Raw genomic sequence first — 22257 nt, 5'->3', positions numbered from 1 at the left:
TTTTACTTTCTATGAAACACATTAAATTCATGATGTGGGTCTGCAAACAACTTGACCTCCAAAAGAGCGATGTCAACTTTTAAAAGTCAAGTTAAAAATAACCAGTTTGAAATAACTAGCATAATGAATAAATCCAGTGTGAATAAAGATAGAACACTTTGGGTAAAATATAGTTTCAAGAAAAGGCTTTGCCTTAGTATTTTAAAGAACACAGAAAGAGAAACTTTTAAAAAAATTAAATAGTTGCATTTGAGCCAAGGTAAGTAATTGCATTACAATAAGTGGTACAATTAAAAGAGGTTTTTTTGAAATCCTTTTAGCTACATATATAAATTAATCATGTGTAATATACATCCACATGCAATTGTGCAATATAAATATTATTAAAAGGTATAATATAGAAATAAACATTTTTTAGAGACAAAAATCTCACTGTGGTACCTTTAAAGTATACTAATCTGGCTAATCAGCTTTGTTTCCCACTTTCTGAATCTACAATTAAATGTCTATTTTGAAGAATGATTAAAAGCTGTGATATCTTTTACCCTGAAATTACGTGGACCATAAAAATTAAACGGAATTTGGTTATTATCAAGCAACTTTATCTTTCACAAATAGTTCAACCAAAGCCTTTATTCTAAAATCTCCGGAAATTATTACTAGACAATGTTTAGCTTCTTCCAAATCAAGCAATTTTAGTTGCTTTTAACCATTTTTCCCTAACATATGATTTCATGGTTGTTATGTTATATGCCTTGAACCCCCTGCACAGCAATAGACATAATGAGATACTTAGTCATGTTTCAGATTTGCTGCCCTTTTCTGGAGGGACTGACTGTTTTCCATGAGGGTGAAAAAGATGTTACATTGAAGTCTGTTGCTTTAGATGACTAATGGATAAACTAACCACCCAGGCAAGAAGACTAAATGGAAATAATTAAGGGTCTCTTTCCTTATAACTTAATCTTCTCACTCCTATGTAGACAGTGTCATGTGAGTGCAGACTGAAGTTAAACTTGTTAAGGGTTCTGAATTCAGGGTCTGCATACAACTTTTATTCTCCAGTTTATTTCTAAATGTAATAAACAATTTAAGAGATTTACCATCACTTCCTTAACATAAAAAGAGAAAAATCCGAAGGAGTTTAATGGTGCAATGTAGGCTGTGAAAATTAAAATATTACTGGGGTCATGGATTTAAAAGATTTGTAAGTGTTCTCTACCAAAATTCCCAGCTTTTTTTAAAATCTTATGACACTGAATTTTTGGATCATGTTGAAGATTACAGACCAAAACTTCTCTATAATGATACAGCAAAAGACAATACATTTCCAGATGAGCCCACTGGCAATTCAAATGCCCATCCATACAAACCTCATTTACTTATCTTTTAAAGCAGCCTTTCTCAAAGGGAGAACACAACGGCACAATTTGAATAAGTACACAAATTATTACCATTCTAGTTCACATAATGTGTCTTTGCAAAGAGTCCTGGAAAGTCACCACAGACACACTACTAGCCCGGGCATTTGGTCCAGAAACCACATACTCAACGACACCACGAAAGACGTTATTGCAGGTAGGGCATATTCTTGGCAAAGCCATGGATCACCAGCTGAGCCCACTTTCTCCAGGAAGCTCCAGCTGGGTGACAGTCGGCATCCTTCCAAGGGCTATGGTTTCCTTTGGGCCATCAGAGAATCAAAAGAGTTTGGGCCCCTTATGGTTCAGTCAATCCGTGCAGTCACCATGCAGACACAAGCTGGAGTAGAATGAGTGAATGAAGGGGCCCAGTGTGCTATTTCCCCATGGCTCGTTCTTTGTCGTCCTTTAAGATTACCCACTCTCACAGTCTACTTTGCAGATGGCTGGTCACCTTGACTTTATCTTTGTTTTTGATGACACAATATTCAGGTTCCACAACTATCAGGAGCACATTCTCTTTCTCTTTTGACCATAGGTAATGTAGGCCTATTTCCTTCCTAACCTTCTTAAAAGAGGCTTAATGGAATTTTGAATTTTTCCTACTGCAAAAATTCTTAGGTTTTTGTCAAAAGAGATTTGAAATACCACATGAAATGATCTACTCCCATCCCTCACCACCGCCTCCAAATAACTGAATTACATAAATAAAACATTACATAGAAAGTGCTTTGCTACAATTTATGGGAGGTAAATTTAACAAGAGCTGACTCATTGTAAGAAAATTCAACTTATCTTTTCCTGATCCTTTTATTCTATACAGGGAAAGAAATTTATGTCAGTTTAAAAAAAATCTATTACTGCTTCTCATAACTGAATCCATTATTTTTCTCCATGATTCATCAGGTAAAAACAAGAATAATAGATTGCTTTGACAGAATCTTGAACATAAATGTCTCCAAGAATCAAACGTAGTAAGTTAAATGGGTTTCAGGTGATATTCAAACAAGAAAGGATAACCTTCCTTTTACATTTCAAAATCAAATCTTACTAAAAAATTTATTATTATTAGCTACCACAAAAAGACAATTATAGTAGTTGAATTTTCACAACAAAATGGCAATATTTCAATTCATTTCTATATACGTTCAAGCATTATTGAACTCCAAGCAGTGAACTTGTAGAAAATGAGCTATTTTCTTTGAATTTTTAATAACTGGTTATTTATAATTTGCTCCTTGATTGCATTAGACTCGATGACTTTAAATAAATAATTGAAGTTGTCCTATACATGGTCAACTAATTAAAAAGATTAGTGTTGACCTTATCTTACAAATATTTGCTGTTTATAAATGAATCAAGGGACTTTATAATCATTAGCTCCACATGACCCATTTTAGTTTCAGGACAGTTTGAGTGATGTGTACACACCTACCTACTATATATATATATAATAGGGGATTTTCTCCTTAATAGACACCATCCAGCATCTAATCTTCTCTAATTTTATTCAGATAAGGCTACCTCCCAACTTGTCTCCAAGAAAGGTGAGCACATTCTCAGCTTCAGTGGCAAAATTTACTCTAAGCCAATCAGCACCTAACATTCACATTGTCTATAATTAGGACTGGGCATTTGACCCAATTTACCTGAACAGAAAAAGAATGATTTTTATGCAAGCTGAAAATGCAGAGAGAGAGGTTTCCCATTTTCTCCCATTAGATAAAGAGAAGAGGGTGTCCCAGTTGCTACTGATGGCCATCTGCAACCACGGGAATGAGGACAATGCTGATGGCAGAGGGGAGGGGAGGAAAGGACTGGGGTGTTGGTTAACATCATCCAACTGCTAATGGATTGTGCCTGGAGCCCGCTCTACCTCCTGTCTTCCAGTTAGAGAGTTTACAAATTTACTTAGTGCTTAATCCACGTTGGATTAGGGTTTTTATAACTGTTTAGATATGCTCTTCTTCCCCTTTAAAGAAAGATGACAGAATATACTCAAAATCTTGTTTTCTTCTGACTTGTTTCATTCATCTTGCTGAGCTTCAGAAGATCTTTGAACCACCTTTGAGAACTTTGTCTAATCATCTAATGAGACACAGAATGTGATACACCCTTTGCTTAAGGGGGCAGTCACATTCTTACAAAGTTTAATGCAAACTTAAGATGAGTAAAAATCCTCTTGTCCTACCAGACAAAAAATACAGTTTCATAACCAAAGTTAGACACTTTTCCTCCTCTCTAGATGGAAAGAGAGCTTGACCTGTTTTGTAATCAACTTAAAACTCTTGCTTTTATGCCAAAGGTACATTGTTTTAATTATTCAGAAATCCTAGGCCGTAACATCCTACTGCTCTCCTCTCATTTTCCGAAACTATTTTGATACCTATTTCTCAGATCCTGTGGGCTATTATATGTTTCTTGCATATTTCCATAGATAATAACTCATCAGCTTTACAATCTGATTCTTAACATTAAGAGATTAAAACGAATTTAGATGATTCTCAGATGACACATACTGAGGTATAGAAAAATTCCATCATTTCCTTCTACAAAATGAAAGAGATTTTAATTCTTTTTCTCAACAGCTGCTTCATTTGTTTCTGCATAGGAGAAAAAATATGTGCAATTACTCCAAGTACAATCAAGTCATTTAACATGGCTTTACCATCATTGTAGTTACAGGATATTTTAAAAGAGAAAAAAAATCTCAAAGCACAGGTCCTGCTGTGCAGCAAAGCAATCAAATTCCTTCATAATAACAGGCTGATGGGATTCAGCAATCCGAGGAATAATGAATAACCACTTTAATCAGTAAACAGGAAAATGCTACAACAGTCACTGAGTAAAAATTGACTATCATCTGTTGATCCTCTTGATCGGCATTTCAAACAATAAATAGAATTGTAAGTATCTTTTAAAAAGAAAAATAACTTTGTTTAGTGCCTTTCATCTTGTCAGGCAGTGAGGAGATGATGTATCATCTTAGATAGCCTGTCGTGTTGCCCCATTAATAAAATGTACATATAATCTTTTTTATAATTCATGGCCAAATTACCCCGTCACTTGAATATGTCAAGATAAACTCATTTTACAATTGGTTAACAGGGTCGTATTTCTGGACTGATTATTGAACTTTATTGCTACTTCATTATTTGATGTTCTTCTTCCGTGTTCATCTTACGAAGTTTTCCGTATCTGAATATGAAGAAGAGTCTGTTTCAAAATAATCCTCAAGTTTCCAATGCAGTGTCTCAAATGTTGGCCGCTCCTTGGGCTCTGCATTCCAACACTCCAACATGATGTTGTAGAATTGCAGTGGGCAGTTAGATGGTTGAGGGAGTCTGTAGTTTTGACCCAACATCTGGATGACCTGAGCACCTGTCATACCTGAAAAATATCAGGTGAAACCAACAAGAAACAAGTTAGAGCTCAGAGTCTTGAATTCATAGACACTTATGCTCTAGATTACAAAGCAAACTGATCTCTTTGGCTGACCTATTAGGTCTACCACCCCCTTCCCAGGCTGCAGAGATTAAACTAAATCCAGAGGCAAGTCATGTCTATAAGACTGTGATTCAGGAGCAAAGGAGAAGGAGGCAATAAAACACCTCATTAATGCAAATTATCATCATCAAATTTTATCTATTATGCTCCCACAGGCACACGGTGTGGTCAGCCTCATAACTCTGCCCTCCAAGTCTGGGCAAAGCAGTTAAAGTCACACCTAAGTAAGTGACCTGCAGCAGAAAGGCCCACTCCAGAATTAATTACTCACCACTATAAGGCATTTTGCCATAAGTAATGATTTCATAAAGAAGGATTCCGAACGACCACACATCGGACTTAATGCTGAATTTATTAGAACGAATGGCTTCAGGCGCGGTCCACTTCACCGGCAGCTTTATTTCGTGTTTAGATTCATAGATGTCTTCATTATCAACCTGTTAATGCATTAAGGAATCAGGCCAAGCTAAAGAGATTTTTTTTTTTTTACCACCCTCGTTCATCTGTAACCTGTTTCACATTAAAATTTAGAGGGAAAAGTTTCAAAATGAGCTTAGTTCAATTGATAATTACAGTAGGAAATTCCAAGTCTGGCACACAAGACTGAAAAATCCATGGGAAGTCATTAATAAAATATTATTTGAGAGGCTACTATGTGCTAAAAATAGCACTGGAAGGAGCACTCTACTAGATATGGGAGAATTCATGTGTGATGATATTGGCTTTACATCTGGTCTTTAGCAAATAAAATACTGAAAGTAAAGTCTGTTTTCTGATTTACTGCTGGCATTGAAGAGCCACTGACTTTGATAATTACTGTGTAACCACTTTCTAATATTGAAAAGTAGGACCGTATGATTTAAATTAATATATCAACTCACTGTTGTTCTAATTGATTTACAAAAAGAAAAGATGATGAATTCATGGAGATCAAAAGAGAATCATTTATTTGTTGTGTTTCATGTCCCAATCTTTATTTTTAGGGTACAATGTAGAAATAAAAAATTAAATTAGAGAAAAATACCTAATATTATATCTTCTATATCAGTTTCTTTTGGCCTGATGCCAAAAAGGCAGGAGAGGGGTGCAGGCAAGAATTAAAAAGCCAATGATTGCTGAAGAATTGCAACAGTATGCATATGAGCCTGGCATAAAGTGAGCAGAGGTGGGTAGGGTAACTGTAGAAAGTGTGCTGTTTTTTATAAGGGAAATAGCCGGACAAACCAAAGCTCCTGGTGCTGAAAAACAGATCAATAATTCAACTACAAACTTAGTTATATACTTTCCCACCTGGTTAGTCATCATTTTCTCTGTTTGTTTCTCTTTGGTGAAGAAATAGAAACAGCTGGTAGTTTGTCTATAAGGCCTTGGGCTCCTGAAGTGGTCTATGGACCACAGAACTTGGAGAAACATTGTTTTGAAAAATAACAGTAAATCTCTTAGTCTACTGTCTGTTAGGCTTTTGACCCATTACGAACCAATTAAAACGAAACCAAATCTACCTTAAAAACTCTTGCAAGTCCAAAATCTGCCACTTTGTAGATATTATGTTCACCAACAAGGACATTTCTGGCAGCCAGATCTCTATGGATGTAGTTCTGGGACTCCAGATAGGCCATTCCAGAGGCAACCTGTGCCGCCATGTCTACCTGCTGAGGCAGATGGATTTTTGATCCAGCATCATCTAGGGAAAAAGAGAAAATAAGAGATTTACTTTGGAGAACATTCAAACTATTGAAGTGAATTCTGAGAATTTTGATAACAAGCTATCAATGAGATTAAGCACCATAGCACTGATCTGTTTAGCAAAGAAATATAACCAATGTAAACCATTTCATTTCTTGTGAAGGGTTAAGGAGGTGACAATTTTCAGAGTCTAAACACATTCCAAGGCTGTGGCCTTCTCTTCTCTGAATGAGTATCAAACAGAGAAAGAAGCAATAGTGTCACATGATCCAAACACAGCTATAAATATCTGAAAGAGTCCAGCCACTGCCCTTTTCAATACCACATATTATTGACTCATCGCTTCATGGAAATTGTTACTTGTTTGCCTCTGGATTTCTTTCAAACACTGCATAGTTTGTTTTAGTCTTTGAATCTATAAAATAATGCTAATTTGCATGGCTGAGTCAATGAAAAGTTCTCATTCTTCCATCATATTGGTCTTAAAAACTAGCTCACTAACAAAATGAAAGGTCTATCAGTAGTTATAAAATGTGTATATTACATTTGTACTCCATTAAGCTTGATAACATTTTTTTAAATTTCTCTTTCTTAGCCTGTTATTCTCAGAATAGGTTGCTCATCACTCCAGGCAATGGACATACCTTTAATAGACATAGTTTCTCCTACTGCTGATCCTGTGTAATTAAGTACAAGAAAATTTATGTAGTAGGGTCAGTCTGATCATTAGTAGAGAGGTTAGTGTTATTTTATGGTGACTTTGTGAAATGAGGTCAGCCATCCTAGATAGTGTTTAGCTGCCATACTGTTAGTAGATACCTTCAGGTTTCTGGAGAGTTAAAAAGATCTCACATAAATCCAAACTATTATTATCTCTGTCTGAATAAGCCAAATATTATGAAAAGTGCATTGGACTCATGTTCAAGAGTCTTAGACACAACTACCGACTTGAGAGGCAGCTATATACAGTTCAGGGGTTAGGAAGACTGGTTTGAAGCTAGAGTGCCAGAATGTGGACCAGGGCTCTTCCTCACATTTCTTCCTGACCTTGGGCAAGTTGCTTAACACTTCTGTGCCTCATTTTCCTCATCTATATAGTGATAATTGCAATTATCTTATGGTAGTAGTTGTTAAAATGAGAATTAATCAAATGGACATTAAAATGAGTCAATACATGTCAAGCACTTAACACAGTGCCTGGCTCCAAGGAGAACTCAGTAAACTCTACCTGTTACGATTACCATTGCTGCTGTTTAGTTAGAATTAAACAGTTTAGGATTTGTTAAACTAGAGATACATATGGATTACGCAAATAGAAATGCTGAAAAGAAGACAAGCTTACGGGTCTGGAGCTCATGGGAAAGACGCAGCTACAGATATGGATTTGACAGTCATAGTTTATGAATGGGAGTTAAAGTGGCAGAGACTACTAAAAAGTGACAGAATCATGAGAAACACCAATATTTAGGGTGGGCAGAGGAAGATAAACCTGCAAGAAAACTGAGAAGAATCAGCCAGAAGAAAAACATGAGAACCAGGAAAAAATATCATAACAGTTAAAGGTTTTGAGAAGAGAAAGGGCTGAATGGGAGTTGAGGACCTGAAGACAGCAAGAGGGGAGACATGAATTTTCAAAAACCTAGTCAAGAAGAGAAGACAACAGTGAGCTGATAGAGGAAAATGTAAGTCAAGGGAAAGCAATTATCATGAAATTCACAAAAGAAAGGAGTTGTCATTGACAATGTGACTCAGGGGGTTTCCGGTGCTGGCTGGTGCTGGCCATGTTCTCATTTTTTATTTGTGCAGTGGCTGCACAGTTGTTTATGCTCACTTTATAATTACTGTACTATATGATTTATGTACTTTCTACATGTATGCTTTTTTAATTAAAAAATGAAATAAATAAATAGAGTCAAGGGAAGTTTTTAAATGAGAAAGACCTAAGCACAGTGCACAGTGTGTATGTGTACATACATATATATATATATATTTTAATCAAGCTGAATATTTAAATAGGATGTGAGGCAAAACTAACAGCTGAATGATCCGTTTGTCGTTTTCTTCCTGGGCATACACAGAAGACTATATTCCCCATTTTCCCTTGCGGTTAAGTTGGGCCACATCAGTAGTTTTGTGCACTGCAATGTGTGCAGAGACGTTCATCACTCCAGGCCTGATCCTTATATTATATCCCACATCTTTGTAGTTAGAAAGGATGAATTTTGAATCAGCAGAGTCACATGATGAAAGGAGTCTAAATCCCTGTGTCAGTGTTTAAAGAAAGCCACCTAGAAGACCAGTCTGACACATGTCAAAAATGCGTATTTTTAGTTACGTCACTGAGATTTTTGAAGTGTATGTTATAGCAGCTAACATTAATTATTCAGGCTAAAATGAGATATAAGCAAAAAGACAAAATATAATTTAGTGTGCAGCATAACGGCAAAGCATCGCTGCTGTGATGACCAAAACAGCTATGCCTTTTGATATCAAATTCACTCAATAAGAAAAGAAACGGGGGCCGCCAAGCAGCACAGTGGTTAAGTGTGTGCACTCTACTTTAGTGGCCCGGGGTTCACAGGTTTGGATCTGAAAATGAACCTACGCACTGTTCATCAAGCAATGCTGTGGCAGCATCCCATATACAAAATAGAGGAAGATTGGCACAAATGCTGGCTCACAGACAATCTTCCTCAAGCAAAAAGAAGAAGATTGGCAACAGATGTTAGCTTATGGCCAATCTTCCTCACAAAAAAAAAGAAAGAAAGAAAAGAAATGTAAAAAAGTTATGATAAACTGGTGACTTGTCCTGGGCTGTGTGGTAAGCACTTTCTAAAATGGTTCCCAATGATCTCCGCCTCCTGGTATTCATGCCGCATGAAATCCCCTTCTGTTAAGTGTGATCTGGACCTACTGACACTCTCTTTTTTTTAAACTTTTTATTAGGGTTATGATAGTTTACAACCTTGTGAAATTTCAGTTGTACATTATTGTTAGCTACTGACTCACTTTTAACAAATAGAATAAGGCAAAAGTGATGGGGTATCACTTCCAAGATAAGTTATCAAAGATTGTGACCTCGTCTTGTTGGAACTGTCCACTGTCTTGCTCTCTCATTTGCTCACTCTCATGAAGCCAGCCGCCATGCTGCAAGTTGCTCTGCAGAGACGTCCAGGTAACAAGGAACATAGGGCAGCTTCTGGCCAACAACGAGCAAGGAACTGACTTCCTCAATCAACAGCCCCAAGGGGCCAACTTCTGCCAACAATCACATGAGGGAGCTTGGAAGTAGGTCAACCTCCCCTAGAGCCTTCAGATGAGTGGAGCACCTGCCAACACCATGGTTGCAGCCTTGTGGGAAACCCCGAGCTGGAAGATCCAGCTCAGCCATCCAGCTCAGCCACATCCGGATTCCTGACTACAAACGCCGTGAGATAATAAATGCTTGCCACTTCTAGCCACTAAGCTTGGGGGTAATTTGTTGTGCTGTGACAGATAATAGATACAGGTTGATGTTAGGAAAATAACATCCGTGCTATGCATATGGTTAAAAGCATAGCACTGTGGAGCCAGATTTCCTGGGTTTGAATTCCTGTCAACCACCTTGGATGAGTTCCATAACTTCTTCATACCTCAGTTTCTTCAACTGTAAAATGAGGACCATAATCACAATACTTACTTCATGGAGTTGTTAGAAGAATGAACTAAGTTAATATTTGTACAGGATATCTCAGTGAAAACATTAAGTGAACTGTCCATGAGAATGATGAACAACATGCTAGGACTTGATTTAGTAAGAAAACGAAAATACGCTGACGTATATTAGATGTTCTATAAGTATTTATTGGAAAGAAAACAAGCCCAACTAAACTAAAAAAAAAAAAAAATGCAGATATTTATCCTCTTTAAATTTCCATAAGAAATACCAGTCATCAGTTAACCTCAATGCTAAAGTTGTTTGACAAGCTTCTTCCATTTTGGAGAAATTTCCTACAAAAAAATATGTGTATTATTTCAACTATCAAATACAACATCTAATCTTATTATAGCGGCTATAAAAAGGTTTTCACTGACAGGCACAATGGTGAAGGAAATTGAATAACACATTTCCTACCCTGAAAGAATACAGTGGCCTAGGAACTGCCTAAATAAACCTCAGAGCAGACTTCTAATACAACGGCCAGATGTCAAAACTGATAGAAAGGTTCACAGACCTGTGACAACTTACATCCGCAGCAAGAAAATATTTTCAATTATGTTCCATTACTCAAGAGTCTTTCAGCTTAATAATATTTATCATGATGGGCTGTTTAAGAGTGGCAGATTCAGTTAATGATAACTGCATTGAATTTAAACCCTCTTGATTGGGAAAGGATTGTCTGTAATGAGCATATCTTCATTACTCCTCCTGGCTACTAAGGATCCTGGCTAATGAAGGCCTTGGTAAACTTCACCCTGATGACCCAATCCAGAAGATGACAGGATTCATGCTCGGCCCTGAGTAAAACACATCAACAAGCCATGGAAATCCTCAGCACCAAAGGAGTTTGCAATGTGATAAGTGGATCTTTTCAAGCTGATACCAAGAGTCTCAAAACAAGCTCAACCCCAAGGCCCAACTGTATTAGGTTCAGGATGGCCCCAACTTAATCTCTCCATTAATATATTCATTCAGTCAACACATAATTAGTGCACACTTTCTATGTGACAGACGCTGTTTTAGTACTAAAACAAAGAAAAATCTCTGTCCTCATGGAGTTGTATTTTTCTTCTTGTTGTTAGTACCTTCAATTCAGACTCCTGGTGACCCTGTGTACAGCAGAGCAGAACCCTGCCCAGTCTTTTTGCACCATCCTCTCACTTTGCAGGGATATATTAGACAATAATCCGCTGTTATTCATAGGGTTTTCACAACCAATTTTTTCAGAAGTGGGTGGCCAGGTCCTTGTTCCTAGTCTGTCTTAGTCTGGAAGCTCTGTTGAAACCTGCCCACCATGGGTGACCCTGCTGGTAATTAAAATACCAGTGGCATAGCTTTCAGCAACACACAGCCACCACAGTATGACAACTGACAGATGGGTGGTATGGTCCCCTGAGCATGAAACAAACCCACGCCATGGCAGTGAGAGCACTGAATCTCAATCACTAGAACACCAGGGCTGGCTAATTGTATTTTAGAAAATACTAAAAAGAAGCTAAATAAATAAGTCATGCAGTATAAGATGATTAACAGCTAAGAAAAGAAAACAAAAGGTAGGAAAGAATAATATAATGAGTCAGCGAAGGGAGATTAAATTTTAGAATTAGAAGTGACCAGTGAAGGACTCACCATGAGAGGGACACCTGAATAAAGACTTTTGGGAAGTGAGGAAGTGAGCTATGTGGATAAGTAACAGGAAAAACTTCAGATAGAGGAAACAGCAACTGCAAAGGGCCTGAAGCAAAGTCCATCTGGCAAATACAGAGAGCAGCAAAAAGCAGTGTAGCTGACAGAGAATGAACAAGGGGAAAGCTGTGGGAGATGTGGTCAGAGAGGCAACGGAGAGCCAGGTCATGCAGGACTTTATAGGTGCTACAGAGAGAACCAATGGAAGGCATTGAAGCTTTTGAGCTGACGAGGGACATGATCTGATGTACACATTTTCGTGTGTGTGTCTGTGAGGAAGATTGCCCTGAGCTAATATCTGTGGCAATCTTCCTCTATTTCATGTGGGATGCTGCCACAGCATGGATAACAAGTGGTGCTATGTCCTCACCCAGGATCTGGAACTGTGAACCCCGGGCCGCCAAAGCAGAGAGCATGAACCCAACGACTATGCCACTGGGCTAGCCCCCTTGATTTACATTTTAACAGGACTTCTCCAGCTACTGTGTTGAGAAGAGACTGAAGAATCAAAAGAGAGAGACCAATTAGGAGGCTATTCAGAATCCAGGAGTTTATGGCAGCTTGGACCAAGATGAGAGTGTTGAGAAGTGGTAAAATCTTGGATATATTTGGAAAACAAGCCAAGGAGATTTGCTTGTTGGTCAGATATAGGACGTGAGAAGAAGGAGAGAGGACTCCAAGATATTAGGCTTGTGTGGTGATGTTATCAAAGATGGGAAGACCACAAGAGTAGCAGATTACTGGGGATAAGAAGAGATCAGGTTTTGGACATGTTGCTTTGAGAGGTCTAATAGACATATGTGATATAAATCAGGGTGGTTCATAAACATTTATTTTTTCCTCCCTTCAAGCACGTTAGAGGATTGTACTCCCCTACTCCCTTTGACTTGGTTTGGCCAAATGAAAAGGGCACAGAAGTTACCTCTGTCACCCTGGTCAGAAGCTGTAAGAGCCAGAATGAGATTAGTCACATCTGCTCCTGCCAAGGTGATCGCAAGACCTGAGCCACCAGCCAATCTATTTTGCATATGTAGCAGGAGCAAGAAATAGACACTTGTGCTAAGCCTCTAGGATTTAGAGAGGTTTGTTACTGCATCATAGCTACATTACCCAGACTGATACAGTGTTCAAGTGGAGAAGTAAAGAAGGCAGTTGGATATATGACCGAAGAAATGGAGGTATATAATTTGGGGAATTGCTAATACATAAATGTTATTAAACAATAAGACTGGTTGAGATTGGCAAGGGAACCAGTGATGTTGTAAAAGAGTCCTGGAAAATTCCAAGATATTGAGAGATTTGGAGATGAGGGAAATCACGTAGATCGAGAAAAACCCACAGGAAAGATAGGAGGAAAAGCTGCGGACTGAAGCATCCTGGAAGCCAAATGGAGAAAATGTTTCCAGAAGGAAAGAGTGTCTATTGAATTAAATACTGCTGACAGATCTAAGGATTGAGAATTGACTATTCGATTTAACAGTGTGAATGTTATAAGTGACCTTGACAAAGCATTTTTGTTAGAGATGACCATGATGGCTTCTGTACTTTTCTCCCTGGGAATAAAGCAAAAGGGGTCAATGGCTGAGGTTGGTCTTTCTATAGTGGGTGAAATATTCAGATGCTGTTAAATGTGATGTCTTTATGCAAGGGAGCTAGGCATTTAACAGGCCTTATGTTTTTTGCTCTTCTTATCTAGTTTTGCAATTCAATATCACCAGCTTCACAAGCCACCCTGAAATCAGAGAATACTTTTATCTTTCTGATATCTTTGTTTATTATTCTCACCTCTCTTTACCTATACACATTCTATCGATCCCACTTTCAAATTTCAAGAAAATTTAGAAAAAGTCTCTTTTTTAAGCACGAATTATTCTCTCAGTACTTGATCTCCACTACTTTGAACATCTCATTTTAATGCTTATTACGTTGTTGCTTATTAAATTATTCATTTGTAATAAACATCAAAATTTCACAATGCCCTTAAGTCTTCTCTGGCTATATGAAACAGATGTAGAAATAAAGCAGTAGTTTATCTCTGCTTTTTAGTCTGAAAATTCTAATGTAACCTAGCAGTGGAAGTATTTTAAACACTAACAAGTACACTGTTGCCAAACACTAGCAAAGACATTCTCCTAAAGTATTCCACGCCTCCCAATTCTGGGCCATCGAAAATATTGGTCCATGACTGATAATGTTCAATTAGTTATTGTAGGAAACAAAGCACCATGCAAAACCTCTATTCTTCAATTTTCCACATTACACTTAAGCACTCCAATGTGCCTTCTGTGAACAATTTGTTCTTCCACTACATAAATATTTCCCCCCTTTGAGTACGTAGTGTATATTCTATTAAAGAGTAGTTGAGCAATTCAATGTTAAGACACTCATTCTCACAGATATCCACATAGTAAATATCTTTTGGGTTATAGAAGGCCTGCTAAACTGGCATTTATAGGAGTAGCTAGACCAAATTCCTCTTTTTTTTCCTTTTATTAAGTCTTTAGCTTACTTTGGAGATATTCTTGCAGACTTCCATGTCTCATCAACTCTGTAATAATATAAATTGGATCTTCTAAAGTGCAAACGGCATAAAGCTGGATAAGCTTTGGATGTCTCAGGTTCTTCATTATCTGTGCCTCCCTCAGGAAGTCATTTGGATCCATTGAACCTGAAACAAAAAGAGGGAGAAATCACTTTCTGTTATTGAAGCATTTCTATCCTCACAGCAGCCTGGTGGGAATCACCAAGATTGCTTCCTGCCTCTCAGTGAAGTAAGAGCATCAGTGTCACAAATCTCCAGATTTATCAAAGAAGAGAATCAGTTCAGCCAGGACAACCTAATTACTGACATGTTGGTGCATTGGGGGTATGCAGCTTATGTGTTATGACCTGTAGGTGAAAAGAGGTTGATTCAGGTCCATACGAAAAATGAAGAAAAAGGAGAGACTGACATTCTAATTGATAAAGCAAGGCAGGCATCTTAAGAACACACAGAGAAGACATTCTATTGACATGAACACGGGAAGACACTGAGTGTTTAATTACTGCAGCCAGAGCTTTTTGGTCCAGGATCAAGGGAAGGCTGATAGCTGCCCTGTCCTTGGTACCCACTGTGGAAAGAGCTGGATGACAATCCTAAAGCAATGAAATTCTCCCATATTTGCATCCTTAATTCTGTAGGGACATACAGTATAGGCCAAGCAGAAAACGTTCAAGGGCCACCCCTCAAACTTAGTGTTTTTCTCACCAGTCTTATATGTCTAACTTGAAGCTAATATTCAACATATTCTCCTGTATTAATACTTCTGCAGTCAGAGTCCTAATAACTTGACCAAACGATAAGGGAGGCAGCCTTGAAGCCTATTTTAAAGGCTCATCTATAATTGAATTGTATGTAAATGGCTAAACTCTGACTCACCATGCAAAGTGCCAAGTAGTTAACTCCAAATAAAACTAACAGGAGGAAGGATACCTGGACTTTACATTTCATCAGTAATTTTAAAATCTTTCACTTCTTTTAGGATATGATGTTTCAGAGGCATTACTGTAATTGAAGAAATACTCTCAGTTCACAGGTCAGTATTCACTATGGATAATGCAAATACCATTTCCACTGATGCTCAGAGACATTTGCATTCATCACCCTCTCGTTTTGAAGACTTCACAAATAATATTTGAACCCAGGCATGGATAAGCTTTGTCATTCCAAGCTAATACTCTGATTTGTTTATTAACATGCAGTTAAGACAAGTTACATGTGACCTGTAGATCATTTCATGTAAAGCATTTAGGCAGTTTAGCCTTTGGTAAGCCCTTCAAGAGTCTAGAAGTTCAGAATCCAGGCTTGATCAAATAGTGGATTCTGGACAAATCCTAGCTCGTTGTGTGATCTTGAACAAGTTAGCAAATGTTTCTGAACTTCAGTTTCTTCATCTGTAAAACATGGCTAATAATCCTACTGACATCACAAAATCATTATCAAGATAATAGCATTACCTGGCACATAAATATTCAATGACTTAACCATGATTTGTACTATTATTCATATGCATACTCTTAGGAAAACCAAACAGAGCAACAATAAGTATTTTTTCGCGGGCTGAGGGGAAGGGGCAAGGACTTAAAGAGAGAGAATAGAGGGAAATGGTCCATTCTCTTCTCCATCACTTTATGCTGAGCTCCTTCAACTCCATCTCAACCACTGGTTCGCTCCACATAATCAAATAGGATTAAAATCTTGGATCATAGTGGCAAAATGGAGCTGAGAATAAAAGAGGCCCAGAAACCATAATAAAGGACTGTTCTTGGCTGTTACAATTAGTTTGGCTTATGGTCAAACGTGGATATAATGAGATTCTCTCCACTCCTAAAAAAAATTATAATTCATGAAGCTTCCAGTCATAGCATCAATTATGATCATCATTCAGACAATTTATATGTACAATATGTTTCTGTGTTGATGCTTTGGGTGGCCATCAAACTCGTGGGATGCAGGACACTCAAATCATTGCCAAATCAGACTATCCATAAGAGCTGAAGCCACCATACAGCAGGAGCCTCTGCAGGTAAAGGCTGCTCAGAGCGCTCTGCGGCCACACAGGTTGCAGCTGACCAGCTGCACAGCGAAGGAGACCAATCTCAACTTGGCCAGTAATGCAACATTAAATATTAATTTTTGCCTGTCAAAGCTACTGTGGGAGTTGATTTCAGGTTTGTCTTTATTGCATGGTAGTCTGCTAAGCAATAAATAGCTGCTAAGATTGATTAATGGCCCCAGTGAAGTGAAGACATTTAACCAATCACCGAGGCTGTTTGCTGCTATTACACTGTAAATCAATAATAATTATTCCTGTTGGAGAGAAAACTATCATGGCACTTTTTTTTTTAATATAAGAAATCTAATTTTTTGTTTTCTTTTGACCTCCAGAAGGCTTTCCTTAGAGAGCAATGTTAGGATGGATAGCTAGCTCCTTCTTTTTTGGAAAAGAATGATTAGATTGGACAATAAAGTTTAGTCTCAATTGTCAACAAGCTTCAGATTTAAAATCATGCAGATGCAGTGACTGTGCAAATCTCAGGTGCTGGAATAGATTGTCCCCCCCAGAGAACTCATGTGGCCTCTGGCCACTTAAAAGTGTTTCTCCATTGTTTCATGTGGCAGGAGTAAATGCCAAGACTGGACTCCTGAACTATCAAATATGCACTTCAGTAGACATATGTCAGCAGCCTGTTGAAGCTAACATTTATTAAAAACTCACTGCAGATGTTCTTGATTCAATTTGTCCTTATAAAACCCTATGAAGTAAGAACTAATATAATTCCCACTTCCAGAGGAGGAGATCCAAAAAGGTTAATACATTGTCTGAAGTCATAGAAGGCAGAACCAAATTTGGACTCAAGTTTATTTCACACCAAGCTTTGTGCTCTTCCCTATTACACCAGAGAGTCTCAGACCTTCTCAGTTCACGGCACCCTCACTGTCTCAGTAACATTTTTCACGATGCCCCTAAGCCAAAATGAATACCTAACAATTCTACTGATTACTTGGTTAAATCCAAACAATTTAAGAAGAATTCCTGTCCTAACAATGTATCCATTTAAAAAAGTAATGCAGATAGATTGAAAGCAAAAATAATATTTTATTTCATTCTTAACCACAATTACTTACTAAAGAGATGTAAGCATCTGCTGGGCACTGCACAATTTCTCAAGTCTTAGAAGCAGACAGAACACTGCGACCTATACTTCCTGCTCCACGTTGATTTTTGTGTGGACCTTGCATGTGATCACAGCAGCCACCAAAAACCCAGCTCCACAAAGATATGGTGTCAGCAAAAGGAATGTAACATGATCTAATCCTGAAACTGCAAACTACCTTACTGTGTAGCAGTTTGTGCACTATTTAAGATGTTTACCTCAAAACGTTTAAATATCCTGCAGCATCCCTGTGAATTCACTGTGGTGCCCCAAGGTGCCCTGGCACACAGTTTGGGAATTGTGACGCTACATTCTAAGACCAGCCAGTAGCATCCAGGTGCTCAAGTTCTGCCACCAGGAGACTTTCTAAATCTCTAAGACTTCGGGACTAGGTAGATAATGGAGGTCCCCCAGAGAACTATATTCTAGCCTCTGGTTATTATTCTTATCTATGTTATTAGAAGTAGATATGAGGCTACTACCATAACATTGCACTTTCATAGAATGTCACTTCGCTGGCATGTGATGCAACAGTAATAGATGTGAGTTCAAATTCTAGCTCTGCCATTTACTGACTTTGTAATAATAATAATAGTCATAGTTTTTATTGGTGACTTACTATGAACCAGATATTATTCAAAGCATTTCCACTAAGGACCTTATTTAATCTTCATAATAACTCTGCTTGTTTGGCCTTATTAGTATCTCTATTTTGCAAATGACAAAACTGAGGCATAGAGTAGTTTAAAAATTTACTCAAGATCATATGATTACAAAGCCTTAGGAAAGTTACTTAATCTCTCTAAATTCTCTTATCCCACCTTTGAAATGGAGGGAATAATGCCTGGCTGAATAAATATGGATTTTAGCATACTTTTCATTTCTACTACAGGAAAAAGGAAGATGGAAGAAAAAATAGTTCCTACATTTTCAAATATGAAGTCTTTTCGATGGGCCATTTTACCTTTAACCATACACAGTTAGTATTTAATAAAATAGTCATTCCCTGAATAGCTCCAAGGTTCTACTGATTTCTTTTTAAGTTTTTTCAGTAAAGACAGTATTTTTTGCCTAAGGCTAGAGGAAAAGAAGAGGAGAGGAACATTGAAGAATTGAATTCTAACTCTAGAGAAGAGATGCCTTTTTGAAAACTTGCATTGGAGACATTTTAAGACCTACCTGATTCCAGGAGCATACTCTTGCCTTATATTCTGAAGCCATGGCCACAGGTTATGGTTACCTGGGCCAGGGAGAGTGATTACAATACTTGCTTGCTGCCCATTGGCTGTCCCATGACCTCTTGGACAGTGGCAAGTTGAGCGTATAAAAACCAACATGTACCTTTTAGTCTTCGACATTCTCATTCTCATACCTGGTTTCAATGTTTTTACTGCTACTGGAGTGGTATTGTTCCACAGGCCTTCCCACACTTCGCCAAACTGACCGGATCCTAATCGCTTCAGAAGCTGTACAGAGTTGCGGTCTATCTCCCACTGGTCCACAGTTTTATATGACAAATCAAAGGGAGCTGGGACTTCTACCTGTTTCACAGAATAATGAGAATACTTGTAAGAAAAAAGTTAGATTTAACAAATTTAGAAGTGGAAAATAATAGTCTGGGTACTTTTAAAGAGAGACATCGTTTTTAAAAACAAAATACTGTAAATTTTATTCTAATTACTTTAAAATGTAAAGCAATTGTGGCAGAATCTGTGTCATTACCTTTCCAACCTGATCTCCTCCCAAATCCTGATAAGTCCGGCACTGTGCTGTCCATCTGTCCCACGTCACATCCAATGCCTCCCTTACACAGGTCTGGTACGGTTTCTCCCTGCCTCTTAGCCTAGCTAAGTCCTCCCAATTTCAAGGCCCAGTTGAAGTTGTACTTCATCCACAATTATTTCCCAAACTCTTGGACCTATAGCATCTACTATATGTATCATATATTTTCACATAGTTAAAATTTTCATCATTTTTCAAATTCATTTATTTGTTCATTCATTCATTTGGTAAATAAATATTTTTCAAGCACCAACTCTGTGCCATTCTGTAAACAAAACAGGCAATGCTTCTGCCCTCCTAGAGCTTATAGTCTAGTTTACCGTCTACTATTGGAAATTTATCTTATCTCCTCCAGCAAGTCATCAACATCTTGAGTGCACAGAACGTTGCCTAAACTTCTTTATAAACCCTTTTCACCACCAGAATTCAACAATATTGGTTAAACTGAGTATTTTTAAGTGACATATTTGTATCAGGTAAGCTACTTCCAATCATCCGGGTATAAAACATAGGACTGGTGGTCCCATTGACAGTATGTGAGACCTGAACCCTGACCAGGAGCTGAGGGCTTGTCCCACTGCACTGTATGACAACTACATAATTTTAAATACATTTAAGTAAAACATGCACACAACTGAATAACAATAGATGTCGATAAATTCTATTAATGTTATTTCCTCCCACCAAATAGGCCAGGTGAAGCAATCCAACTATTAGAACAGTTAGTTAAATGATATCTAGATGCAGACAAGTCAACCAGATAATGAACCTGGTAATTTAATACCATATTCTTGAACACAGATCTAAGTAAGAATTATATTCTGGCACTTTTTTTTCCTTCTGCCATATCATTAAGTGCACCCCAGGCAAGATACCAAATCAATGTCTTAGTGCAAAGGATGAATATTGTCTGTCTTCAGTGACTGCCTTAGGTCAGAGTTTGGCAAATTTTTTCTGAAAAGAATGAGATAGTAAATATTTTAAGCTTTGTGAGCCATATAGTTTCTGTTGTAACTACTAAGCTCTGTTATTACAGTGCAAAAGCAACCAAAGACAATTTGTAAACGAATGAGCATGTCTATGTTCAAATAAAATTTACTTATAAAAACAAGGGTGAGACAGTATTGGCCCATGGGCCGTAGTTTTCCTATCCATGACTTAGGTAATCAAATGATGTTTTTTCTGAACTGATATGTCGCATACAAATACTCCAATATCTGAAAGAAAAAAGTTAACTTCAAAAATAAATGAACATAGTTTAAAAGCAGTTCACCTTTAAGCATGGTTTTCCCAGTTTCACGCATAGGCCATCACTTGTTTTCATGTAATGACTCACGAATTCATTCAGTGTTGAGAAGGTCTGTCTTCGGGTAAGGAAAAAGCCCCCTTCATCCAGCCTTCTGATTCTGTAGTGTTTCACAACCCTGCCATGTAAAACTGGAACCCAGAATAAGTCCTGTTAATAAACTTCTTGCCAAAGCCAAGCAGATTTATTTTGTGGTGATAGTTTCAATCCATGGAATAAAATTTTAACAAAGTCTATTTATTTCTCAACATTGTTTCAGAAAAGACTTCAGGAAGTTTACAGAGGACATATAACAAAATAAAAAAAAAAAGAACTGGGAAATGACGTTAAAGAAAAGATAAAAATAAAGGAGTGAGGTTAGCACTAAAAAAACCTGTGCTTTGAGGTCTTAGTATACTTGATTAACACAAGACATAAAATTGACTCCATCTAGCACTGCAAAGAATGAAACAGTATCAGTTTCACATCAGAAATCACAGCATCCATGTGATAAAATCACAAGAGGTGTTTAGAAACAGTTCAACTCTTCCTGGTACAGAAACCAGGGACAATTTTCTCCCATGAAATCCTATAATGTGGACACTGAAATAGAATAAATAGTGTCCTCAGTACTTCCCTACAATAATATAAAGAATTTTAGAAGGCCATTCATGATACTGTCTCTCACGGCAGGCTGATAACAGAATGTCCTAGTGTAGTCCAATAAAAGCAATTCCACAGGGCCTAAAACCAGGCAGTCCATGTATACAGCTTTCCAGCAGAATTGCTTAATCCAAGGGTAAGTCCTGTAGCATCTAGAGGAATAAATGGACTGCATACCTTTTTTCAAATTGTCTGACTTGTAGTAGATATTTTGTTGCTTTTGCCTGCCACTATAACCATTGTCCCTTCTTCTGTTAATGGCACCCAAATTTTCCTCAGAAAATTGTTGTTACTCTAAGAGTAGGTGGCCCAGAGGAACCTGGTGCCAATGCTAGGCCAAGGAAGGCAGAGTCAGAGCCAAGAAGACTTAATTCCATGGCTTGTTTTAGATATGCTGAATTCCTTGCTAAATACAGAAACTTATGCTTCGATGATCAGTCAAGTTGGAGCAATGCTCTCATGAAAAGAAAGGAGATGGAGTAGAAGACATCTCAATCCCAGCGTGGAGGTTAACTGAAGGCATGCCAATGGCTAAGACAACATTTTCCTCAAAAAATAATTGGCACACACCAGAATAGCTAAAAAGAAAAAAGACAGTATCAAGTGTTGACAGGAAATGGAATAATTGGAACTCTCATACACAGCTGATGGAAGTATAATTTTTAAAACCTCTTTGGAAAACTATTTGTCATAATCTACTACAGTTGAACACAGTCATACATAGAATATAGTAATTCGACTCCAAAGTTCATAATCAACAGACATGCACAATACATTCACCAAAACACATGTATAAGAATGCTTTTAGCAGCATTATTTGTAACAGCCTA

The 22257-nt window shown here is 37.7% G+C and overlaps 1 protein-coding gene across 1 annotated transcript in view; it reads right to left on the bottom strand.

Annotated features, from left to right (window-relative positions):
• Window positions 1-384: 384 nt before the first annotated feature.
• The window catches only part of FRK (fyn related Src family tyrosine kinase), a 103276-nt gene continuing 81403 nt past the window's right edge, over window positions 385-22257 (bottom strand). The window contains exons 3-8 of the mRNA XM_046674435.1: window positions 20753-20916; window positions 19070-19238; window positions 14510-14668; window positions 6431-6612; window positions 5200-5365; window positions 385-4811 (exon numbers count right to left, since the gene is read on the bottom strand). Coding sequence (XP_046530391.1) covers window positions 4597-4811; window positions 5200-5365; window positions 6431-6612; window positions 14510-14668; window positions 19070-19238; window positions 20753-20916 — 1055 coding nt within the window. The 3' untranslated portion in view covers window positions 385-4596. The remainder of the gene's footprint in view (window positions 4812-5199; window positions 5366-6430; window positions 6613-14509; window positions 14669-19069; window positions 19239-20752; window positions 20917-22257) is intronic.

This window comes from Equus quagga, chromosome 11, assembly GCF_021613505.1.
Source record: "Equus quagga isolate Etosha38 chromosome 11, UCLA_HA_Equagga_1.0, whole genome shotgun sequence".
NCBI lineage: Eukaryota > Metazoa > Chordata > Mammalia > Perissodactyla > Equidae > Equus > Equus quagga.
Note: the sequence above shows the minus strand (reverse complement) of the source record. Positions and strands in the feature narration are given on the sequence as shown.